The 26,529-nt window shown below is 45.0% G+C and overlaps 1 protein-coding gene across 4 annotated transcripts; it reads left to right on the forward strand.

The window, feature by feature from the left end:
* The first annotated feature begins 624 nt into the window (after nt 1–624).
* On the forward strand, nt 625–26,529 carry GIMAP8 (GTPase, IMAP family member 8). Of its 4 annotated transcripts, none has more exons than XM_055421510.2 (6): nt 625–958; nt 7,287–7,953; nt 10,804–10,876; nt 21,746–21,950; nt 22,158–22,414; nt 24,281–26,529. In XM_055421510.2, the coding sequence occupies exons 2-6, from the start codon at nt 7,339–7,341 to the stop codon at nt 24,955–24,957; spliced, it is 1,827 nt and encodes a 608-aa protein (XP_055277485.2). In that variant the 5' UTR covers nt 625–958; nt 7,287–7,338; the 3' UTR covers nt 24,958–26,529. The 4 variants fall into 4 exon arrangements, with proteins under 4 accessions (XP_055277485.2, XP_055277486.2, XP_055277484.2 ...); XM_055421511.2 differs by having other exon boundaries at nt 22,311–22,414; XM_055421509.2 differs by having other exon boundaries at nt 631–958; nt 21,746–22,414.

Raw genomic sequence — 26,529 nt, forward strand, 5'->3', positions numbered from 1 at the left:
CCCAGGGGCTGGAGGAGGGGCACTCACAGAATGGGCCTGGGGCTTCAGGCTTTCGGATGAAAAAGTTCTGGAACCCTACACAACGTGGAGAAGACCAGTGATGCTGCTGAGCTGTACACTTCAAAATGGCCAAGATGGTGGATTCAGTGTTACAGTGAGGTTTTTTCTGTTTTAACTACAATAAAATAAAATAAGGTCTTCCTCTGCGTTCGACCTCCTCCTCTAGTAAGAAACTTGGAACACGTATGGCTCAGGAAAAAGGGTTTCGTTTTATGAACTCTAGAAAAGCATCGGAGGTCTAGCATTTCAAATGTTTGACTAGCTCCGGGCAGAGAACTTGACTTCCTCGGGGAAGCAGCGCGGTCCCAGGCCCCAGTTTCTCCGGGGATGGGATTCAAGGAGGGCCCCCACCTCGGAAGGCAGGAGAGCCGCTGTTAGAGGGCCGACGCAGGGCGGGGACGCGGTGGGAGAAGAAGGCAAGCTGTGTTTGCGGGTTTCCGCCCGCGTCCAGAGGAAGGCTGGGGGCGGGGGCCTGCGGGCCCTCCCCACCGCTGGCCCGCTGCCCCCAGGGGCACCCCGCCCTGGGCCCTGGGCACAGCCAGCCCTCTCCTCCGAAGGCCCCTTCGGAAGCTCGGCGGGGGCTCCGCTCCTCGGCCCCGCGGGGGCCCCCGCCTGTGGGCGCGCCGAGCTGGGTGGGCGCGGTCCCTCCGGGCCTCCGACCGCCCTGACCCTGACGTTCTCACCCAGCTGATCCGGCGTAGCTTACTTCCCCTCCCACCGCCCTCCCAGACCTATTTCTAGAAACCTCTTCCTCCTCCGAAGTGCTCCTGACTCTGCCCGGCTCTCGCCGCGCGGCTCCTCCATCCCCTGGGCGGACCGAGCGGCCTCGTCACCCGGCCCAGCGGCCGGCGGGACCCGGAGGCGCCGAGGCTGCGGGAGGCCGGGGGACCGGACCGAGGTGCGTGCGCGGCGGGGTGCCTGGGCACGGGGCGGGGGCCGGGATGGGGCAGGGGAAGGCGGCCGACCCCCAGGGCGGGGCACGGCCAGCTGGAGGGCTTGCTCGCAGGGGCTCTGGGATGTCCCTCCCGCTCCAGCCTGCGGGGCCGGGGTTTGCGGGGGCACCCAGAGGTTCCCGCCGTCCCGGGAGTCATGCCCGTGGGCAGTTTTCCTAGGAAGGGGCAGGTCTGGGAGGGGCTGCTCTCCCACCTAGAGGTGAAGGCTTGGAAGAAAAACAAGGGGCGCGATCCGCTCTTCGAATCCCCTAATTTCACGACTGTGACACAGTACCACCCCCGCCCTCGGGAATTCAGCGATAGACGCCTGCCTCCTTGAGAAGCAGAGGGCAGGGAAGCTGGCCATTTGGACACAGATTTTCCAAATTCACTTTCCTGTTATTTCCCAGTTCAGTTCAGTTCAGTCGCTCAGTCGTGTCCGACTCTTTGTGACCCCATGGACTGCAGCACTCCAGGCCTCCCTGTCCATCACCAACTCCCAGAGTCTACTCAAACTCACGTCCCTTAAGTTGGTGATGCCATCCAACCATCTCATCCTCTGTCGTCCCCTTCTCCCCTCGCCCTCAATCTTTCCCGGCATCAGGGTCTTTTCCAGTGAGTCAGTTCTTTGAATCAGGGGGCCAAAGTATTGGAGCTTCAGCTTCAGCATCAGTCCTTCCGGTGAGCATTCAGGACTGATTTCCTTTAGGATGGGCTGGTTGGATCTCCTTGCAGTCCAAGGGATTCTCAAGAGTCTTCTCCAACACCACAGTTCAAAAGCTCAAAAAAAAAAAAAGTTCAAAAGATATTTCCCAGCCCTTGCACAATTCAGATTCCATTAACTGTGCATTGAAAGTGGTCAGTGTTTGGTCAGAAAGCCAACATACTTTCAGATTTTGTCTAAATTTAAGCCTCCTAGGCTGTCACCTGTGAACTCTTTTCCTTCCTCCTGCTGGGCTAGGACTGAAATCTCTCCAAGAAAAGCTCCAGAAGCTTCTCTGACCACCTTTTCAGTGCACGTGGTCTGCCCTTGATGTGGGAGGAATTCCTGCATCATCGGAAGCTTTGTTTGAATGCCTGAAGCCATGTTCCCCTTTGGGCTATATCCTGAGAAGAATATAGGAGGCTGCCTCAGAATGCCAGCAAGAGTTCTGGAGAAAGTCTGTCTGTGTGTCTTTTTCTCTCTGTTGCTCTGTTGGGGTCTCCAGAATGGTCTGGGAGATGATGAGGAAAATGTGAGTTATCAAGGAGAGAGTGGGGGTGGGTTGGTTCCCTTTTGTCCTTAAAAGGATTTTCTGTACCCTTGGGAGAAAATGGTACAGGTTGGGCAATTGTATGTATATATATAGACACACACACACAGAGGCAGAGAGAGTTAGTTCTGATTCAATATGGCGTCATTGGCTGGAAGGAGTCTAATAAACACGCATCCATTTCATCATGATGACGAACCATATGAAACAATGATGAGTACTTCGGAAATAAATTCATTTTTTCTTTGGCCTGCTGCAGGTCTCTGCTTCCTTAAGCTTATTTACTCACTAATCTTTTAAAAAATTTAATGTACAAAAATATACCACTTCTTCACTTGATCAGGAAACAACGTAAAGTCACGTCTCTTTTATTATTCAAAGTTATTCAAATTATTACTCTTTTATTATTTATTATTCAAAGGAACATCACTTCAGTCTCCCTCTCCACTTCTAAAAACAATTTTTCTTCCTTTCCTCACATCTGTCACTCTCACCATTTATTTAACACCATTCATTGAGCATATACTATATGCCAGATGTAATATTAGGACTCAGGGACGTAGAACAAGACAGGCATGGTCTCTGTGCTTAGAGAGTTTCATGCTAAGGGCAGCAAAGAGAAAATGAAAAAAGTAAAGACAATAAATAACTCTAGATAGAAACAGTGTTTTATGATGGTAATAAGGAGAGTCAGGATATGGGGAAGGAGGGTGAGGGTGTCTTTACACAGGGGTGTGTCTGGGTCAGAAGAGGCTCTTGGAAGAGTCCCAAGAGTGACTGGGCTTCTCTCCTTGCTGTAATCTTGGAGTTGGCGTGTTTTGAGCTGAGATGGGCTATGCCTCTTGCATCATGTGGAGATCCAGCAGATGCCTGTAGGGAGGAGCCCAGGCCTCCATCCATGGCCCTGATGAGCTTCTCCTCAGCTTAGCCCTATGTTTCCTCTAAGGTGAAGCTTCTTGAGGGCAGGTGTATGTCCTGCCCTTTGCTTCCTTTGCTACCTTCTCTGATTCCTTCCTCACAGTCTACCAATACTCTTCTCATAAGAGGCGGGAACTCTCAAATAGCTACAAAGAATAAGGACTTTTCTCCTTCACTTTCTTCAGCTGTGATTCTTTGTCCTTCAGGTCAGTAACCATCTGCTCAGTCATAGCGAGTATTTATCGAATGCCTTCTTGACATTGCAGATATGCTAGTGAATGAAACCGAACAAGTTCCTTCTAGTAATGGGGAGACAAAACAAGAAAGCGATAAGCAAGTGAATGCACCTTTCATTGAAAGTGGGTGCTGTGGAGAAAAAGCAGGGCAGGGGGATGGGGTGTGTTTGTGGGGAATGGGGAGAGTAGCTTTTAAATAGGAGAAGGCAATGGCACCCCACTCCAGTACTCTTGCCTGGAAAATCCCATGGACGGACGAGCCTGGTAGGCTGCAGTCCATGGGGCTGCTAAGAGTCGGACACGACTGAGAGACTTCACTTTCGCTTTTAACTTTCATGCATTGGAGAAGGAAATGGCAACCCGCTCCAGTGTTCTTGCCTGGAGAATCCCAAGGATGGGGGAGCCTGGTGGGCTGCCATCTGTGGGGTTGCACAGAGTCGGACATGACTGAAGTGACTTAGCAGCAGCAGGAGCGGCTTTTAAGTATAGGATGACTGAAGAAGGCCTCTTGAACCACAGAGACAGTCTGGTGGAGACCTAAAGGAAGTGAACCTGCCTGCCATAAGTCTGGGGGGAGAATGTTCTAGCTCAGGTGAGCCACCAGCCTGAAACCCCAAGGTCACATATTTGAGGACTATCAGGGAGGCAGACAAAGTGAGGTGAAAACAGGGGGTCGATGAGGCCAGATCAGGCAGGGTCTTGTTCAGTTCAGTCGCTCAGTTGTGTCCGACTCTTTGTGACCCCACGGACTATAGCACGCCAGGCCTCCCTGTCCATCACCAGCTCCCGGAACTTGCTCAAACTCATGTCCATTGAGTTGGTGATGCCACTGTGAAGGCTTTGCCTTTTGTTTGAATGAGTGGAAGGCCGCTGGGGGACTTAGGGCTGATGAGTGATACCGTCTGTCTCTTAGTCGGAACACTCTGACTGTAGAAGGATAACAGATTCTAGGAGAAGGGTAGAAGCAGGAAGTTAAGTTACTGGGGAAGCCCAGTTCAGTCTGGAAAAACCAGGAGGGGCTTGACACGGAGGTGACATGCTAAGTGGTGTAAAATGGAGGGTTTCCAGGCAGACAGGAGATGGGGGTGCATACTAGGGGACTGGAACTAAGGGAGCAGACATGAGGTGGGGTCCCTGATTGCGAAAGGCACCTATGATTATAGGCCACACATTCCTTCCAAGCCCACAGGAGACATTTACAAAAATTGTATTCGGCCAAAAAGTAAGCCTCTACCAATGACAGCTATTTCATACAGATGTTGTTCTCTGACCATAGATCAATAACATTCAAAAACAAATGAAAAGATAGTCTCCCAATATATTTTTTAATAATCACTTTAAAAAATTTATGGGTTGGAAAGAAATCACAGTTGAAATTAGAATATATTTAAAACTGATCAACAAAAAGCAGCAGCATTGAGATGTCAGTTCATCTCAACCAAAGCTGTGAATTCAATGCAATAATGTTCAGCATTTCATCAGGAAAGTGACAACTGATTGAAAAGTTCTAGAGAAGATAAAAAAGCTGAGAGTAGCAAGAAAATTTTGAACACGTGCAAGGGGTTGGGACTTGCTCAATCAGAAAAGTAGGACTTATTTTAAAATTATACTAATGAAGTCATATTGATTTTGGTGATTAAGGCTTTCTGTTTCACAAATAGACCAAATCCAGGGGACACAACAGAGAACCTTGGGGCACACTTGGACAATAGGGGTCCCTGGTACCTGACAGAATCATCTGGGAAGGATGGGCTACTGGAGAAATGAACGAGGAAGCTTGGCTCTTTCTGTGCATTCTGAATCAGTTAGGAACTAAAGGTGACTCCCACTCGGGCTTCTCAAATGTGAGGGTTCACGGGCATCACCCGGAATCTGTGAAACTACAGGTGCTGATGAAGGGGGCCGGGGTGGGGCCCAGACTCTGCGTTTCTAACAGAAACCCAGCTGTTGGCAGTATCGCTAGTCTGTGAATCCCATTTTGAGTAGCAGCAGCTTAACCTGTAAGACTATTAATTGTTTATTTAACCAAGGGGTCTCAAGGGTGGTCCGGCAGTTCAGTGACATCATCAGGGACCCTCTTTATCTTTCTGCCCTGCTGCCTTTAGCTTGGTGATGAACGTTGACTTCTCGTCCCTCTTATTTGTTGCCTCATTGCCCACAATATTGGCTGTGATTCCTGCAATCACATTAAAATTTCATGCAAGAAGAAGGGGCAAGGGGTGACAACAGGAGCTCTCGACTTGAGTCTGCTCCTACCATCAGGAAAACAATAGCATTTCCAGAAGGCCCAAGCAAGTATTCCCTGAGCTCTTACCAGGGAGAAGGGGGTCCCATGGACACCCTTAGCTGGAAGGGAAGTTGGGAGAGAGAATGTATTAGTTTTCTACTGTTGCTGTTACAAACTGACACAAACTTCATTGCTCAAAACCCAAAGATTTATTATTTGACAGCTCTGGAGGTCGCAGGTCCTAAAATCAAGGTGCTGGGCAGGGCTGTGATCCTGAGAATCTGTTTTCTTGCTTTTTCTAGCTTGGCTCATGACCTCTTCCTCCATCTTTAAAGTCAACAGTGTAGCATTTTTGAGCCTCTCTGTCTCTGATTTCTGCTTCTGTTCTCCCATCTTTTCTCACTCTGGTACCTCTCATAACGTGGTTATATTGGGCCCACCTTGGTGACCCTCATAGCTAAGTCAGTAAATAATATGCCTGTAATGCAGGAGACCCAGGTTCAGTTCCTGGGTTGGGAAGATCCCCTGGAGAAGGAAATGGCAACCCACTCCAATATTCTTGCCTGGAGAAACCCATGGACAGAGGAGTCTGTCAGGCTACAGTCCATGGGTTTGCCAAGAGTTGGACACAACCTAGCGACTAAACTACCACCACCATGGTGACCCAAGGATATCTCTCCATCAGAAGGGCCTTAGTTACACTGGCTAAGCCCTGTACCAGGTAAAGTAATGCACTTGGTCACAAATTCCAGGGATTAATTAGCCCATGACCATCTGTGTCCCCCCTTTTTTAAAAAAGGAGAGCTTTATCCTGTGTATCTCAGTGAGTGTGTAGATTTCCTCCAGCATGTAGAGTTGGTGATGTGTATAGAGAAGGGGTCTGTGTTTGTTTAGGCAATCAACAATATTTTGATATTTTTACCAATATGGGTTTATTTTAAAATTTATTTTGTTTTTGCTTTTTTTTTTTGTTTGTTTGTTTTGGTGTTGGGAGTACAGATGAATTTTATTTTCTCCTTCATCATTTTTGAGGTTTTCCCAAATTTTACAACAAAACACTTCTAACTTCATAAACCCCGCTCCTCTCAATCTGATTTTCAGACAGAAGGAAACTGGAGGGTGGTGAAATACCCAGCTCTGAATTGAGGTCTAGCTAGCAAGAATATGGGTCTGTTTTAGAGACAAGAGCGCAGAGAAGAATCTGGTAAACGGGATTCCTTGTCCCCGTCTAGTCTGAGTCTAGGACTTCAGTTGTCCAAATCCTCAGAGAAAAGTCGAGAAGAGAAGGTACTTTCATGCTGTTCCTCTGTTCACTCTGTGAGTTGATTATTGAAAGTCGCTCAGTCGTGTCCGACTCTTTGCAACCCCATGGACTGTAGTCCATGGAATTCTCCAGGCCAGAATACTGGATTTACCAGTAGCCTTTCCCTTCTCCAGGGGATCTTCCCAACCCAGGGATCGAACCCAGGTCTCCCACATTGCCGGCAGATTCTTTACCAGCTGAGCCACCAGGGAAGCCCAAGAATACTGGAGTGGGCAGCCTTTCCCTTCTCCAGGGGAACTTCCCAACCCAGGGATCGAACCCAGGTCTCCTGCATTGCAGGCAGATTCTTTACCAGCTGAGTTTTGATTACTGATATGTTGCTTTTTGTCCCAACAGAACTACTGGAAGCCCAAGTCAGGAGAGCAAGTCAGAGCGGTGCTCCTCCACAATGGAAGTGAGGCTTCTTCTGTTAGGGAAGCGTGGCTCAGGTAAAAGTGCCACAGGAAACAGCATTCTGGGCAAAGCCGTGTTCGAGTCCAGGTTCAGTGCGCAGTCGGTGACCAGAAGATGCCAGAGAGAGAGTGGGGTCACGCAGGGGAGGGAGGTTGTGGTCATTGACACCCCCGACCTTTTCTCCTCAATAGATGACATCGCTTGTGCTGATAACAAGCGACACAATATTAAGCACTGCTTGGAGCTCTCGGCTCCCAGCCTCCATGCCCTGATTCTGGTAATTCCCCTTGGCAACTGTACGGTGGAGGACAGACAAACAGCTGAGCACATCCAGAAAGTGTTTGAAGCGGAAGCCAAGAGGCACACCATTATCGTCTTCACTCGAAAGGACGATTTGGAGGATGCCTCCCTGGAGGAGTACGTTAAAAGCAACGCATCTGTTCGGGACTTGGTTCAGTGCTTTGGTGGTCGACATTGCGCTTTCAACAACAAGGCAAGTAAGGATGAGCAGGACGCCCAGGTGAAGGAGCTCCTCAGCAAGGTCGAGAATTTGGTGGAAACCGAAGGACCATATGCGGTGAACTTAAGGGTTGAAGACAGTAGATTCCAGGTGAGAATTCTTAAGGTCTCCAAGGATCTCTGTTGTTAGAGCTGGTGGGATAAAGGCACAAATAAGTGAAATGTTGCATAGGATTTTTTTGTTTTTTTAAGGACATGGCAACCCACTCCAGTATTCTTGCCTGGGAAATCCCGTGGACAGAGGAGCCTGGCAGGCTACAGTCCATGGGGTCGCAAAGATGTCGGGCACAACTGAGGACTAAACGACAGTAACAAGGGGACATTTCTCCATAAGCTGGAAAGATGAGGCTACTTTACTGGCAAATCAATAAGTGCATTTAAGTCCTTCTCTGACTTTATCCTTCACAGTGCTGGGCACACAAATGACTCATTAGCCCCTCTCTTCCCTTGGCATCAGTAAAACCATGCTCTCCTTGTTTTTTTCTTCTCTCTTGCTACTGCAGAGGTTGCTGAGTCCACCACTGCGACCTCTAGCAGCTGACGTCTTCAGGGCTTGGTTCAAGCCCTTCCTCCATTCTTGACACTTTTTTCTCCCTCAAGTGATTCCGCATTTTTACGGCTTTGGGCTTCAGCAACGGCTAATAGTTTTCAAATTAATCCCTTCAGCCCAGGTCCTTCCTCTGAGTTGTGATTCCTTTATCCATCAATCGCTGTTTGACGTTGCTCTCTTGACGGATCTCAAAAGTAACACGTCCAGACTTTTGTTTTCCCTCTGAAATCTGTATGACTTCAGTTCTCTTCTCAATGACTGTCCTACTCACCATGCTTTTCAAACCTAAGCTCAGATGGCAGCTTTGATAACACTGCCAGCTGGCAGCTGGCTTCCAGGTGTCATCGTCTTGTGCGACTGAGGCTCCTGGAAGCCACCTGCTTCTCTCTGTCACCATGACTACCATCTGATCCAGGCCAGACTCTTCTCTTGCCTGTTCAGTTCAGTCGCTCAGTCGTGTCTAACTCTTTGTGACCCCATGAATCACAGCACACCAGGCCTCCCTGTCCATCACCAACTCCCGGAGTTTACTCAAACTCATGTCCATCAAGTCGGTCATGCCATCCATCCATCTCATCCTCTGTCATCCCCTTCTCCTCCCACCTCCAATCTGTCCCAGCATCAGGGTCTTTTCAAATGAGTCAGTTCTTCACATTAGGTGGCCAAAGTATTGGAGCTTCAGCTTCAGCATCATTCCTTCCCATGAATATTCAGGACTGGTCTCCTTTAGGATGGACTGGTTGGATCTCCTTGCAGTCCAAGGGACTCTCCAGAGTCTTCCTGCCTGTACTATTTTACAGTTGCTTTTTTTTCCTCTCATTCATTCTTGTGCCTTACCCTCCCTGTGCCCATCCATTTCACACAAATAGGTGGAGTGCTCTTTTAGTTGATTTTATTTTTTTTAGTTGATTTTAAGACTTCTGATTTCATGCCAATTTAAGAACCATTTTATTTATTTGTTTTTATTTTTGGCTGGGTCTTCATGGTTGCCCATGGGCTTTTTCTAGTTGGAACAAGTGGGGGCTACTTTATTATTTTATTTTTTAAAGTGGGGGCTACTTTCTTATTTTTTATTTTATTTTTTAAAGTGGGGGCTACTTTCTTATTTTTTATTTTATTTTTTAAAGTGGGGGCTACTTTCTTATTTTTTATTTTATTTTTTAAAGTGGGGGCTACTTTCTTATTTTTTATTTTATTTTTTAAAGTGGGGGCTACTTTAGTTGCAGTGCACAGGTGTCTCATTTCAGTGGCTTTTCTTTTTGTGGATCTCGGGCTCTAGAGTATCTGGGCTTCAGTAGCTTTGGGACTCGGACTCGAGTACAGGCTCAGTAATTGTGGCACCTGGGCTTAGTTGCCCCGCAGCATATGGAATCTTCCTGAACCAGGGATTAAGCCCATGTCCTTTGCATTTTCAGGCAGATTCTTAACCATTGGACCACTAGGGAAGTCCCACGATTTCATGCCAGTTTAACTGTGGGGAGTGAGGCTTCTCCAGGCAGGTGAAGGGGATGTTAATTATGTGTTTGGCTGTCCATCCTTCATTGTCTCCAGTTGCCTGTCTGGATGGGGAAGGATCCAAATTGTGCTGGATCTCACGTTAGAAGCATCATCTCTCTCCTGGGGGTGCAGTGAAGGAAGAAGACCTTGGAGATAACATGGGAAGCTTGATTTCCAATTTCCTCCCTTCCCTGTCCTTCAAAGGCACTGCACAGGCCTCACTTGACTAGTTTCTTCTTCCAGGGAGTCCAGAAGCTCTCCTTAAGCTTCTGGATTTTCTCCAGGAATAGCAAGGACCCTGGGAGACTTTGGAAATAATTACTATTACTAGTGGAGTAATGGTATAGGCTTCCCTGATGGCTTATAGTGGGGACTGTGGGAAAGTAAAGTTAGAAAGTGTTTTAGGAACAATTCCTGGGTGAGATGGCATTTGTGGGGCTCTACTGAGCCCCACAACCCCACCTAGACATGGAAGCAATCTAGATGTCCATCAAAAGATGAATGGATAAAGAAGCTGTGTTATATATATATAATGGAATATTATTCAGCCATAGAAAGGAACACATTTGAGTCAGTTTTAATGAGGTGGATGAACCTAGAATACAGGTAGATGAACCTAGATACAGAGTGAAGTAAGTCAGAAAAACAAAGAGAAACCCAACCTTACTTCTGGGAAGCCTACTGCAGCAGTAGCAGCAGTGGGGTCCCAAGATCAGTTTGATTATGGACGAAACTGCACAGGCCAGCAGGGACCATGACCATGACTGTGATTTGATCACATCCTAATCATCAAATTTCTCTGAATTATATACTTGTGTCTCCATTCCTTTACTTTGTGAAAAACTGAGATTTTAGATCTGTGTGCCTTATTTCCCCTTTTCATTTTCTTTCTAGGATTCTATGAATGAAGACACATCTCAGCATAGTCTGAATGAAGACACATCTCAGAGGAAGGACCATCCACATGGTAAGATAATCCTTAAAAACTGTTAAGCTCATATCTGTATTCTTTTGAATGCATCATGCATCAAAATAAAGTGGAAAATTATCTAGATAAGTTCGAACAAAAACTCATCCTGTAATAATGAGCGATGTTGAGCATCTTTTCATGTGTCTATTAGCTATCTGTATGTCTTCTTTGGAGAAATGTCAGTTAGGTCTTCTGTCCACCTTTTGATTGGGTCATTTGTTTTTCTGGTATTGAGTTGTAGCACTGTTTACAATAGCTAGGACATGGAAGCAATCTAGATGTCCAACAGATGAATGGATAAAGAAGCTGTGGTACATATACCCAATGGAATATTACTCAGCTATGGAAAGGAACACATTTGAATCAGTTTTAATGAGGTGGATGAACCTAGAATACAGGTAGATGATCCTAGAATACAAAGTGAAGTAAGTCAGAAAGAGAAAAACAATGATTGTTTATTAATGCATATAAACGGAATCTAGAAAGATGGTACTGATGAACCTACTTGCAGGGCAGCAATGGAGACGCAGACACAGGGAACAGACTTGTGAACATGGTGGGGGTGGGGAGGAAAGGGTGGGACGAATGGAGAGAGCAGCATGGAAACATACACATTACCCTATGTAAAAAAGATAGCCAGTGGGAATTTGCTGTATGACTCAGGGAATTCAAACTGGAGCTCTGTGGCAATCTAGAGGGGTGGGATGCCATATATATACATCTATGGTGGATTCATGTTGATTTATGGCGGAAATCAACACAATATTGTAAAGCAATTATCCTCCAATTAAAAATAAATATATATATATATTTTAAAAGCTGGAAAAAAATAATGCATCCTGGAACCCTAGCTCAGGCTGGGGCCCACAATTTGTCCCCGAGGGAATCTCAAACATTTGTGACTAGGTGCAGCACCAGCAGAGCTTCTGGACATGGCACAGGTGCCCCCAGCCTTCTTGCAAATGTTTCAGAGCTGGGCTTGCCTCTTGCAGCTTCTTTCCTGACTCAGCCTCTTCTTCCAGCCTGGGATCCCAATGTTGGACTCCTGCTGGGAAGCAGAAATAACTCCAAATGTATGCCTGCTCAGTGGTGCCTGACTCTTTATGACCCCATGGACTGTAGCCTACCAGGCTCCTCTGTCCATGGGATTCTCCAGGCAAGAATACTGGAGCAGGTTGCCATGCCCTCCTGCAGGAATCTTCCTGACTCAAGGATCAAACCCTAGCCTCCTGCATCTCCTTCACTGGCAGGCACATTCTTTACCACTGGGCCACCTCAATTCAGTTCAGTTCAGTTCAGTTGCTCAGTTGTATCCAACTCTTTTCGACTGCATGGACTGTAGCATGCCAGGCTTCCCTGTCCATTGCCAACTGCTGCTGGTGGTGGTGGTGGTTTAGTTGCTCAGTCATGTCCGACTCTTCTGACCCCATGGACTGTAGCCTGCCAGGCTCCTCTCTCCATTGGATTCTCCAGGCAAGAATACTGGAGTGGGTTGCCATTTCCTTCTCCTGGGGATCTTCCTGACCCGACCTGGGAATCAAACCAGGGTCTCCTGCATCACAGGCAGATGATTTACCAACTGAGCTATGAAGGAAGCTGAACAACTCCTGAAGTTTGCTCAAATTCATGTCCATCGAGTCAGTAATGCCATCCATCCATCTCATCCTCTGTCATCCCTTTCTCCTCCCACCTCCAATCTTTCCCAGCATCAGGGTCTTTTCCAATGAGTCAGTTCTTTGCATCAGGTGGCCAAAGTATTGGAGTTTCAGCTTCAGCATCAGTCCTTCCAGTGAATATTCAGGACTGATTTCTTTTGGGATTGACTGGTTGGATCTTCTTGCAGTCCAAGGGACTCTCAAGAGTCTTCTCAAACACCACAGTTCACACGCATCAATTCTTTGGTGCTCAGCTTTCTTTAAAGAAAGCTTTCTAAAGAAAGCTGTGCCACCTAGGAAGCCCAAAATAACTCCATGGATAGCACTAAACAGAATAACATCTGCAGAATTCAGTGATGGAGCTCAGTATCCATGTGGTGATTTCCTTTAATGGTGTATCGTGCACAGTGCATGAGTCAGTATGCACAGATCTGCCTCGTTTTGTTCAGTGGATGTAACTGGTTCATGGTATGGGCATACACAACTAATTCAGTCATTTTTATTGTTGTTGTTGACGGATTCCTGGGTTATTTCTGGGCTGGTTCTGTGCAAGAACTGAATATTTCATACTAAGATAGATGAGATCTGTGTTCTTATAGGACTTCTCAAAATAATAATTAAATTTACAATTTTAATAATGATAATTATTTCAGCTGAGGGCTTCCCTGGTGGCTCAGAGTCTAGTAAAGAATCTGCCTGCAATGCAGGACCAACACTGAAAATGAAAGTGAAGTCACCCAGTCGTGTCCAGCTGTTTGCGACCCCTTGGGCTGTAGCCTCCAGGCTCCTCTGTCCATGGGATTCTCCAGGCAAGAACACTGGAGTGCGTTGCCACTTCCTTCTTCTGGGGATCTTCCCAACCCAGGAATCAAACTTAGGTCTCCCACATTGCGGGCAGACTCTTTACTGTCTTGAGTCACCAGGGAATCCTGATATTATGTGCTGGGAAATATACTGGGTTGGCCCAAAAGTTTGTTCAAATTTTTTCCATCACATCCTATGGAAAAATCTGAATGAACTTTTGGGCCAACCCTATATATATATATATATATATATATATATATATATACATATATATAAAGTCCATAAATTATTTAATCTTCATAGCATATAATGTATAATTCTCACAATAACCCAATGATATAGTCCTCATAACAATCCTATAACGAAGGTGCTATTTTCATTATTCTCATTGTACAGATGAGTGAAATTAGCCAGAAATACGTGAACTTAGACAGTGGTAGGGAGTTAAAATTCTGTCAATGGCCTTCAGCCAAGACCCCTAGAAATATTTCTATTACTGAACAAAACTGGGTTGAATGATTTGAGACAGTAAGGGAGTATCACACATGATGGGGACCAAGAAACACGTTAGAAATGATGGGGTCGGAGAAGACTTTCTATTGCCTGCAATGCAGGAGACCCAGGTTCAATCCCTGGGTCAGGAAGATTCCCTGGAAAAGGGAATGACAACCCACTCTAGTATTCTTGTCTGGGAAATCCCATGGACGGAGGAACCTGGTGGGCTACAGTCCATGGGGTCGCACAAGAGTCAGACACGACTGAGCAACTATACAACAGCAACACATGTATGACCACTGTCTAGCTAAAACTACGGGGCATTTCCATCACCTTAGGAGTGCTTACTCTCCCTCCTTGAAAGGAACCTCTCCCCAGACTTCCATAGATACGAGTTCATTTTGTGTGTTCTCGAACTTCAGATCATGACATCACATGGCATGTGGCTCTGTGTTTGTCTGTCTTCACTTAGTGTGTTTTGGAGACCCATCTAGGCTGCATATCAGTCCATCACTTTTTGTTAAATTCCTGAGTTGTGTTCTATTTTACGAATATACCACTAAGATGCATTTTATTTATTTATTTATTTTTTACATAGCAAACTTATATATATTTCTACTTTATATTACAATTTTTTTTATTGGTTGGTTTTGCCATACATTGACATGAATTCGCCCCGGGTTTACATAAGTTCCCCCTCCTGAACCCTCCTCCCACCTCCCTCCTCCCTTTATCCTCCCTCTGGGTCATCCCCGCATGCCAGCCCCGAGCATCCTATAACATGCATTGACCCTGAACTAGTGATTTGTTTCACATATGACAACATACGTGTTTCAATGCCATTCTCCCAAATCATCCCACCCTCACCCTCTCCCATAGAGTCCCAAAGACTGTTCTATACATCTGTGTCTCTTTTGCTGTCTCGTATACAGGGTTATCATTTGCATCTTTCTAAATTCCATATATATGCGTTAGTATACTGTATTGGTGTTTTTCTTTCTGGCTTACTTCACTCCGTATAATAGGCTCCAGTTTCATCCACCTCATTAGAACTGATTCAAATGTATTCTTTTTAATGGCTGAATAATACTCCATTGTGTATATGTACCAAAGCTTTCTTATCCATTCGTCTGCAGATGGACATCTAGGTTGCTTCCATGTCCTGGCTATTATAAACAGTGCTGCAATGAACATTGGAGTACATGTGTCTCTTTCAATTCTGGTTTCCTCTGTGTGTATGCCCAGGAGTGCGATTGCTGGATCATATGGCAGTTCTATTTCCAGTTTTTTGAGGAATCTCCACACTGTTCTCCATAGTGGCTGTACTAGTTTGCATTCCCACCAACAGTGTAAGAGGGTTCCTTTCTCTCCACATCCTCTCCAGCATTTATTGCATGTAGACTTTTGGATAGCAGCCATTCTGACTGGTGTGAAATGGTATCTCACTGTGGTTTTGATTTGCATCTCTCTGATTATGAGGGATGTTGAGCATTTTTTCATATGTTTGTTAGCCATCTTTATGTCTTCTTTGGAGAAATGTCTGTTTAGTTCTCTGGCCCAGTTTTTGATTGGGTCATTTATTTTTCTGGAATTGAGCTGCAGGAGCTGCTTGTATATTTTGGAGATTAATCCTTTATCCGTTGCTTCATTTGCTATTATTTTCTCCCATTCTGAAGGCTGTCTTTTCACCTTGCTTATAGTTTCCTTTGCTGTGCAGAAGCTTTTGATTTTAATTAGGTCCCATTTGTTTATTTTTGCTTTTATTTCCAATATTCTGGGAGGTGGGTCATGGAGGATCCTGCTGTGATTTATGTCTGAGAGTGTTTTGCCTACGTTCTTCTCTAGGAGTTTTATAGTTTCTGGTCTTACATTTAGGTCTCTAATCCATTTTGAATTTATTTTTGTGTATGGTGTTAGGAAGTGTTCTAGTTTCATTCTTTTACAGGTGGCTGACCAGTTTTCCCAGCACCACTTGTTAAAGAGACTGTCTTTTCTCCATTTTATATTCTTGCCTCCTTTGTCAAAGATGAGGTGTTCATAGGTGCGTGGATTTATCTCTGGGCTTTCTATTTTGTTCCATTGATCTATATTTCTGTCTTTATGCCAGTACCATACTGTCTTGATGATTGTGGCTTTGTAGTAGAGCCTGAAGTCTGGCAGGTTAATTCCCCCAGTTCCATTTTTCTTCCTCAAGATTGCTTTGGCTATTCGAGGTTTTTTGTAGGTCCATATAAATTGTGAGATTATTTGTTCTAGTTCTGTGAAAAATATCGTTGGTAGCTTGATAGGGATTGCATTGAATGTATAAATTACTTTGGGTAGTATACTCATTTTTACAATATTTATTCTTCCAATCCATGAACATGGTATATTTCTCCATCTATTAGTGTCCTCTTTGATTGCTTTCAGTAGTGTTTTATAGTTTTCTATGTACAAGTCTTTTGTTTCCTTAGATAGATATATTCCTAAGTATTTAATTCTTTTCGTTGCAACAGTGAATGGAATAGTTTCCTTAATTTCTCTTTCTATTTTCTCATTATTAGTGTATAGGAATGCAAGGGATTTCTGTGTGTTGATTTTATATCCTGCAACATTACTGTAATCATTGATTAGCTCTGGTATTTTTCTGGTAGAGTCTCTAGGGTTTTCTGTGTAGAGGATCATGTCATCAGCGAACAGTGAAAGTTTTACTTCTTCTTTTCCAATTTGGATTCCTTTTATGTCTTTTTCTGCTCTGATTGCTGTGGCCAAAACTTCCAGAACTATGTTGAATAGTAGTGGTGAGAGTGGGCACCCTTGTCTTGTTCCTGACTTTAGGGGAAATGCTTTCAGTTTTTCACCATTGAGGATAATGTCTGCTGTGGGTTTGTCATATATAGCTTTTATTATGTTGAGGTATGTCCCTTCTATTCCCACTTTCTGGAGGGTTTTTATCATAAAGGGGTTTGAATTTTGTCGAAGGCTTTCTCTGCATCTATTGAGATAATCATATGATTTTTATTTTTCAGTTTGTTAATGTGGTGTATTACGTTGATTGATTTGCGGATATTGAAGAATCCTTGCATTCCTGGGATAAAGCCCACTTGGTCATGATGTATGATCTTCTTAATATGTTGTTGGATTCTGATTGCTAGAATTTTGTTAAGGATTTTTGCATCTATGTTCATCAGTGATATTGGCCTGTAGTTTTCTTTTTTTGTGGGGTCTTTACCAGGTTTTGGGATTAGGGTGATGGTGACCTCATAGAATGAGTTTGGAAGTTTCCCTTCCTCAGCAATTTTCTGGAAGAGTTTGAGTAGAATAGGTGTTAGCTCTTCTCTAAATTTTTGGTAGAATTCGGCTGTGAAGCCGTCTGGACCTGGGCTTTTGTTTGCTGGAAGATTCTTGATTACAGCCTCTAGTTCCGTGCTTGTGATGGGTCTGTTCAGATTTTCTGTTTCTTCCTGGTTCAGTTTTGGAAAGTTGTACTTTTCTAGGAATTTGTCCATTTCTTCCAAGTTATTCATTTTATTGCCATATAATTGCTGATAGTATTCTCTAATAATCCTTTGTATTTCTGTGTTGTCAGTTGTGATCTCTCCATTTTCATTTCTAATTTTATTGATTTGGTTCTTCTCCCTTTGTTTCTTGATGAGTTTGGCTAGTGGTTTGTCAATTTTATTTACCTTCTCAAAGAACCAGCTTTTGGCTTTGTTGATTTTTGCTATGGTCTCTTTTGTTTCTTTTGCATTTATCTCTGCCCTAATTTTTACAATTTCTTTCCTTCTACTGACCCTGGGGTTCTTCATTTCTTCCTTTTCTAGTTTCTTTAGATGTAGAGTTAGGTTATTTAGTTGACTTTTTTCTTGTTTCTTGATGTGTGCCTGTATTGCTATGAACTTCCCCCTTAATACTGCTTTTACAGTGTCCCAGAGGTTTTGGGTTGTTGTGTTTTCATTTTCATTCATTTCTATGCATATCTTGATTTCTCTTTTGATTTCTTCTATGATTTGTTCATTATTCAGCAGCGTGTTCTTCAGCCTCCATATGTTGGCATTTTTAATAGTTTTTCTCCCGTAATTGAGATCTAATCTTATTGCATTGTGGTCAGAAAAGATGCATGGAATGATTTCAACTTTTTTGAATTTACCAAGGCTAGATTTATGGCCCAGGATGTGATCTATCCTGGAAAAGGTTCCTTGTGCACTTGAGAAAAAGGTGAAATTCATTGTTTTGGGGTGAAATGTCCTATAGAGATCTATTAGGTCTAACTGGTCTATTGTATCATTTAAAGTTTGTGTTTCCTTGTTAATTTTCTGTTTAGTTGATCTATCCATAGGTGTGAGTGGGGTATTAAAATCTCCCACTATTATTGCATTATTGTTAATTTCCCCTTTCATACTTGTTAGTAATTGTCTTACATATTGCGGTGCTCCTATGTTGGGTGCATAAATATTTATAATTGTTATAACTTCATCTTGGATTGATCCTTTGATCATTATGTAGTTTCCTTCTTTGTCTCTTTTCACAGCCTTTGTTTTAAAGTCTATTTTATCTGATATGAGTATTGCTACTCCTGCTTTCTTTTGGTCTCTATTTGCATGGAATATCTTTTTCCAGCCCTTCACTTTCAGTCTGTATGTGTCCCTCGTTTTGAGGTGGGTCTCTTGCAGACAACATATATGGGGGTCTTGTTTTTGTATCCATTCAGCCAGCCTTTGTCTTTTGGTTGGGGCATTCAACCCATTTACGTTTAAGGTAGTTATTGATAAGTATGATCCCGTAGCCATTTTCTTTATTGCCTTGGGTTCGAGTTTATACACCCTTTCTGTGTTTCCTGTCTAGAAAAGATCCTTTAGCATTTGTTGGAGAGCTGGTTTGGTGATGCTGAATTCTCTCAGCTTTTGCTTGTCTGTAAAGCTTTTGATTTCTCCTTCATATTTGAATGAGATCCTTGCTGGGTACAGTAGTCTGGGCTGTAGGTTATTTTCTTTCATCACTTTAAGTATGTCTTGCCATTCCCTCCTGGCCTGAAGAGTTTCTGTTGAAAGATTGGCTGTTATCCTTATGGGAATCCCCTTGTGTGTTATTTGCTGTTTTTCCCTTGCTGCTTTTAATATTTGTTCTTTGTGTTTGATCTTTGTTAATTTGATTAATATGTGTCTTGGAGTATTTCGCCTTGGGTTTATCCTATTGGGGACTCTCTGGGTTTCTTGGACTTGGGTGATTATTTCTTTCCCTATTTTAGGGAAGTTTTCAACTATTATCTCCTCAAGTATTCTTTCATGGTCTTTCTTTTTGTCTTCTTCTGGGACTCCTACGATTCGAATGTTGGAGCGTTTAACATTGTCCCAGAGGTCTCTAATATTGTTCTCATTTCTTTTAATTTGTTTTTCTTTTTTCCTCTCTGTTTCATTTATTTCTACAATTCTATCTTCTAGCTCTCTTATCCTGTCTTCTGCCTCTGTTATTCTACTGTTTGTTCCCTCCAGAGTGTTTCTGATCTCATCTATTGCATTATTCATTGTATATTGACTCTTTTTTATTTCCTCTAAGTCCTTCTTAAACCTTTCTTCCATCTTCTCAATCCTTTTCTCCAAGTTATTTATCTGTAACTCCATTTTGCTTTCAAGATTTTGAATCATTTTCACCACCAAAATTCGAAATTCTTTATCAGGTAGATTCCCTATATCTTCCTCTTTTGTTTGTGTTGGTGGGCATTTATCTTGTTCCTTTACTTGCTGGGTATTTCTCTGCCTCTTCATCTTGCTTATAATGCTTTGCTTGGGGTGGCCTTTCCCTCTTCTGGCCGTTTGTGGAGATCTCTTTATTATGTAGTTTCCTCGCTGTGTGTGGGGTTGGACAGGTGATTTGTCAAAGTTTCCTGGTTATGGAAGCTTGTGTCGGTGTTCTGGTGGGTGCAGCTGGATTTGTTCTCTCTGGAGTGCAATGAAGTGTCCAGTAATGAGTTATGAGGTGTCAGTGGTTTTGGAGTGACTTTGGGCAGCCTGTATATTGAAGCTCAGGGCTAGTTTCCTGTGTTACTGGAGAATTTGCGTGGTATGTCTTGCTCTGGAACTTGTTGACCCTTGGGTGGTGCTTGGTTTTAGTGTAGGTATGGAGACGTTTGATGAGCTCCTATCGATTAATGTTCCCTGGAGTCAGGAGTTCTCTGGTGTTCTCAGGATTCGGGCTTAAGCCTCTTGCCTCTGGTTTTTGGTCTTATTCTTGGAGTATCCTCTAGACGTCTCTATCTGTCATTTCCAAGGTGGTTCCCTCTGTTTTAGCTTCTGTTTGCTGGTCTCTTCAGTGTCTAATTTCCGCCCTGATACTAGGGGGTGGGTGGACACTGTTTAAGGCTCAGTTGTTCAGTCCTGTTCTGGGAAGGGAGGAACGCTGCAGTCGAATATCTCTGGCGTCTGTGGGGAGTGCTCGCAGCGTCTCGGCCACACTGGGTTTGCCCGCGCTCATGGCACGTGTGCTGTCCCAGTCTATACTGCACAGGCTCTAGGTTGCTCTGACGGGAACTGTCTGAGGCCGGCGCCGGGTTGTATGCACTTCCCAGGTCTGAGCGGCTCAAGTTCAGGTTCTCAGGTACTCCACAAAGGCGCAGACTTGGTTGGGCCTGCGTTTTGTGCCTTCCCCGGTCCGAGAAGCTCAGGGGACCAGGTGTTTGGTGAGCGCGGTCTCTGCAACTTATCGCCTCCCCAGTCCCCACCACTCAGTTTTCTGGGTGTACAACCGGCGCACCTTCTCAGGGGGATATCTACCGGCCCGAGCCCAAGAAGTCCTGAATAGCAACAAGCCTGTCTGCAGTTTGTATCAGATGCCTTTCTGGGGCCGCGGTTGCCCGCTCCGGCTCTGGCTGCGCTCCCTGCCTGTCTCGGCGGGGGATGGGGGATGGGCCAGCCGCAGCCAGCTCACTCTGCTCAGTCCTTTATTCTGTGAGCGGGGCTGGCCGAGTCATAGGTTAGAGCTTTCCGCCTTTTCGTGGGGAAGCTATCCCACAGTCTGCTTTGGTCTCCCCAGTTCTCTCAAATTGTTCTCGCGGCATTCAAGCCCAGTCCTCTCTCTTAGCAGTTCAGCCGGCTCCACCCTGCCCAGCCCCCGCTTGCTAATGGCGTATGCAGGCGTCTGCGCTGCTTCTCCGCTGGGAGTTACCGTTTGGCGGGTAATCTGTGGGTTTTTAAAAAATCTTAAAAAAAAAAAAAGAGGGTTATGTGGCCCTCTGAGCTTCCAAGGCTCGCCACAGATTCGCCAGTGAGAGTGTTTCCTGGTGTTTGGAAAGTTCTCTCTTTTTAAAGCCTCCCTTCCTGGGACGGAGCTCCGTCCTTACTTCTTTTGTCTCGCTTTTTATCTTTTATGTTTTTTCCTACCTCCTTTCGAAGACAATGGGCTGCTTTTCTGGGTGCCTGATGTCCTCTGCCAGCATTCAGAGGTTGTTTTGTGGACTTTACTCCGCGTTCAAATGTTCTTTTGATGAATTTGTGGGGGAGAGAGTGGTCTCGCCGTCCTATTCCTCTGCCATCTTGTTCCTTCCCTCTAAGATGCATTTTAAACTTGCTCTCCATGGTTCTGCCTTAGCCCATGAACTTCATGCCCCAGTAGTTAACTTTGGTAGCAAAATAAGAGGAATTCCGAGGCTCTAGACCAGTGAAGGCCATGTTTAATGTTTTCATGTTCCTGGGAAATCTCAAGCCCTTTATACCTCTCTTAAGTTGGTCATGGCCCTTTTCATGGCTTTCACTTTGATGGGTAGCTTTTGGCTGGGACTAGAGGTCTCCTGGTTCAGGGCATCACAGCCGTTCTCTACAAAAACTGGCAACAAGAGATATTCAAAAACTCAAAAGAGACTTATGAAATATCCTAAAAGCGATCCACATCTCTGTATTCTACTGTGAGAATTGACTCTGAATCTGTCCTTTTGTCCCAGGGTCAGGGGGGCAGCATCAGCAGAAGACAGGATGGGAGCTGAGCCCCGGGCCGCTGGCCCTGAAGGTCCTGCTGGTGGGGAAGCGTGGTGTGGGGAAAAGCGCAGTTGGAAACAGCCTTCTGGGGAAGCGGGTCTTTGAGACTCGCTACAGTGAAGAACCAGTAACCCGGAAGTGCATGTCTGAGAGCAGAATCTGGCGAGACAGGCAAGTTTTGATCATTGATACTCCAGACTTCTCATCTTCAAAGGACATTGAACAAGACCTTGTGAACAACACCTACCCGGGTCCTCATACTTTCCTGCTGGTGACCCCCCTGGGCTCCTTCAATGAGAAAGATGACACGGTGCTGAGCACCATCCAATGCATTTTTGGGGACAAATTCATTGAGTACATGATCGTTCTCCTCACCAGGAAAGAAGATCTAGGGAATCAAGACCTAGTAACGTTCTTCAGTTCAGTTCAGTTCAGTCACTCAGTCGTGTCCGACTCTTTGCGACCCCATGGTAAAAGGCTCAATGAGCTCATCAACAGATGTAAAAACCGATACAGTGTCTTCAACTACAGAGCTACAGAGGAAGAGGAGCAATGCCAGGTGGATGAGGTCCTGCAGAAAATTGTGAGCCTGGTGCAGCAGAATGGGGACAGGCCTTGCACTTTCAGAAAGAAAGGTAAGCGAGGTCTAGAAAACCTTTTATTCATACTTAAAAAGTAGACCTAAATGTCCAAGAACTTTCTTTTATTTATTTTTTTTAAGAACTTTATTTTATGAAGAGCAGAAAGGAGATCAAAATGACAGGTATCGTCTATTGACCAACTCTTCTCTCTTTGTCCTTTCTTTCTCAAATTTTACTAAATTATTTTCTAAACTATTTATTTTTGGCTGTGCTGGGTCTTTGTTGCTGCCAGGGCTTTTCTCTAGTTGCAGGGAGTAGCCCCAACGAGATCAGGGGCTACTCTCTTGTTGTGGTGGGCACAGTAGTTTCAGCTCCTGGGCTCTAGAGCACAAGCTCAGTAGTTGTGGCATGTGGGATCTTCCCAGATCAGGAATCGAACCCATGTCTCCTGCTTTGGCAGGCAGATTCTTTACCACTGAGCTTCTAGGGAAGCCCACAATTTACTAAATTTATGTGCCTTTCCATGCACTGTCCTGTAAGAAAGTAAGTAAGTGTTAGTCACTCAGTCGTGTCTGACTCTGCGGCTCCATGGACTGTAGCCCACAGGCTCCTCAGTCCATGGGATTCTCCAGGCAAGAATACTGGAGTGGGTTGCCATTCCCTTCTCCAGGGGACCTTCCCGACCCAGGGATCAAACCAGGGTCTCCTGCACTGCAGGTAGATTCTTTACAATCTGAGCCACTGGAGGTCCTGACTTGGTCTCTCATTCTCTCCTGACTCTTCTCCCGTCTCTTCAACTGGACGGTGAGCATCTTGAGGGAAAAAGTTGACCTTTTCCAGTCTCTTGTCTTCCCTGCAGTGTATCTGTTGCCCAGGGCTTAGCACGTAGTGCTGGTGATGAGACAGTAAAGAACCAAGAGAGTGGATAAAGAAGTCAAGGAGGGGGAGAGCTAGAGGCAGAGGGGAGGAAGAAGAGAAGAGTGAAACCAACGGCCCAGGACTGTCTCTTGGCTCCTTATTCTTTCCTCTGCTGGAGAAGGGGGGCCATTTTAACTGGACAAGGACAAGGAGCCTCAGTGCTCCCGAGGGTCACCCCCACATGGCCCCACAAGGGTTTGATTGATCCAGCCACACTACCCTACCCACAGCTTAAGCAGGAGTCCCCATCTGCTCAGCGCTACAAGTTCTATTGACCTGAGCTGAGATTCTTCCAGCCTAGCTCTACTCATCCCATTCTCTTCTGCTTCAAAGATCCTCACTTGGAAAGAACATCAGACCAAAAGGAGCATATCTGTTCGGTGTGCCCTTTCACATTCTTAGTGGAGATCCTAAAAGCATAGGCACGTGGGAAAGTCAGAGGGGCTGCGTGGAGGAAGCCTGACTTGAAACAAGCTTTGGAAAGTGGATAGAGTGTAGATGACTGAGCAGAAAGCTCCAGAGGGTACACTGGCAACTTGAAGGAAGGATGTAGAACTGAGCATCTACTTGTGAGGCGACCAAGGGGCGTGGTCTTGATGGAGATGAAGGGCTCACGCCTCTAGGTGTGGAATGGGGACGTGAGACCAGACCGCAGAGGTGGGTGCTAACCACACTCTCCCAGGGCGTGAGAGAGGGACTTAGATATACATTCTTTTAATCCTGTAAGTATAACGATGAGATTGTGGGTTCAGGATAAATAATTCAATAATTTTTCCTGAAAAGAAGAGCATGAGATAGGCTTCTTTCTCTCTTTGTTTTGAGGTGGATATTAGTAACTTGGTAAAAATTCACAATCGAGAGAACTATGAGGCCTGAATGGAAGAGTGAGATCACAGTACAAGTGCAAAGTCATAAGGAAAACCCCAATAATACGTATTGGAAGAGCTCTGTGCATCTCTCATCTCATTTATAGGATAATGTCTCTTGTTTTCTTTTCAACAGAGTCCCTGCACATTATCCTCGTGGGGAAGAGTGGGGCTGGGAAGAGTGCCAGTGGGAACACCATCCTCGGGAAGCTGGAGTTCCACTCTCAGCTGAAAGCACAGCCGGTCACCACGAGCTGCCAGGTCGGCAGGAGGATGTGGAATGGGCAGGATGTTGTGGTTGTGGACACCCCGTCACTCTGTCAGGAGTCCAGAGCTGAAGGGGACCCATCCCAGCTCAAGAAGGCAGTCAATGACTGTACGTCCTACTATAAAGAAGGGAGTACAGTTCTGGTTATGGTGCTACAGCTGGGACGGATCACTCCAGGGGACAAAAAGGCAATGGCAGACCTGGAGGACATCTTTGGAGCAGAAGCTATGAAATACATGATTGTGCTGTTCACCAGGAAGGAAGACCTAGAGACTGGGAACCTTGACGATTATGTCAATAACATAGATAACAAGTATCTTAAGAACATAATTGAAAAATGTAAGAGGAGATATTGTGCTTTTAATAACCAAGAAACTGGCCAAGCCAGGGAAGACCAGGCAGAAGAGCTTTTGACAATGGCCAGTGAAGTGATAAAGTGTGGTGGACAGCATAAACATCCTTGTACATCGGTTGTAGGCAAAATAATAAAAAATATTCAGGAAAAGCCCTTCAAATTACTAAGCAATTTAAAGGAAAGGTTCTAGGAAAATGAAATGCCTGGGGTCTCTTTAAGTTGAAGGTACCCTCAGGCTACAAGCATGGGGGAGGCATGGCAGGGGGATGGGACGAGGGACCACGACTTTGAGAGGTGAGTGCATCTCAGCTTGTGCTGCTTCAGCTCTTTGTAGGTAAATAAATAGTCAGATGGGGCACGTAGTAGGGGATACTAAAGGAGAAAGAAGAAATAAGGTAGGGAAATCTGGGGAAAGGCTTCAGATATTAGGCTGATATTAAGGATCAGAGTCAAGTCACAAGAATCACTTGACCTGTGCAGGTAGACTGGAGTCAGGACAGACGCTGGGACTAAGGCCAGGGTGAGCCTGGGTTCAGAATACAGATAGTCGCATGAGAACCAGGGGATTCAGCCACATGAGAGTAAGACAGTGTCCTGCCAGCTCCTGGGCATGGCAGAACGGAGATGCTGGACTCCTGTGAGCCTCTCTGCTGCTGAACACTGCTTGCCAGGTGCCCCCAGCTCCTCCCAGGGGCACTCTGAGGACCTCCTTTTCCTCCTGTGGCTACTCCTTACTCCTTTCCTTGTTCCAAGCTGGAGTGGAAAGTGGGACCCAGTCTACCCTCCTTTGCTCTCCCCGAGGAAATGAGACATGAATCTGTGAAATATCAAAAGATTTTATTGCTAATCATTCATGGTGACACACACTAGAACAAAAATTAGAAGCATGGTAAAATTGCTAATTAGGTGATCTTGCAAAATTTAAAATTCTACGTAAAATTCTAGATTTCCTCTAGAATTTTCAGAAAAAGTTACTGAAAACTCCTTTGCATTTCTTTCTCTCTTCATCTCCCTTTCTCTCCACCCCCATCCCATTCCCTGAGGCTTGTGCATTCATGCTCAGTCATGTCCAACTCTTTATGACCCCACAGACTGTAGCCCACTGTGGACAGGCTCTTCTGTCCATGGGATTTATCCAAGCAAGAATACTGGAGTGGGTTGCCATTTCTTCCTGCAAGGGATCTTCCCAACCCAGAGAATGAACCCAAGTCTCCTGTGTCTCCTGCATTGGCAGATGGATTCTTTACCACTGAGCCAACTGGGAAGCCTCTCCCCAAGGTTTAGGAACTTAAATAATAATGGCTTAAACACACTAAGGGTTTATTGTGTGTCTTATGTCAAGAGATCCAGGAGCAAGCAGTTTGGGGCCAGTGCAGCACTGACATTCCAGTGTCTTTCTGCCTTTCTGCCCCTCGTCATTGGCATGGATGTCTCCATACTTAAGGATGCTTCTTGGTTCCTACTCACGGCGAGGCAGATTATGTTGAGAGCTACCTAGTGTGGGTGATGCAATCTCCCAGTTAGGTGTAAGGTCAGATGTTTTCAATACTAACCACTTTATATATGTTTTGAGGACATGATCTATGTCATTTGCTTTTTTAAAATTTCAAAATATCAGGTTATCTCAAGATTAACCCATTTATAAGAGCATGGACTGTCATCATTAATACTTTTGTACTCTGTATAACCCTTAATAAATTCTGGAAGGTATGTGTAAATATATTCAGTTGAGTGAAATAATAAAGATGAAATATATTATGAA

The sequence above is a fragment of the Moschus berezovskii genome, chromosome 3 (assembly GCF_049115385.1).
Source record: "Moschus berezovskii isolate FMDL1 chromosome 3, NW_MosBer_1.0, whole genome shotgun sequence".
Lineage (NCBI taxonomy): Eukaryota > Metazoa > Chordata > Mammalia > Artiodactyla > Moschidae > Moschus > Moschus berezovskii.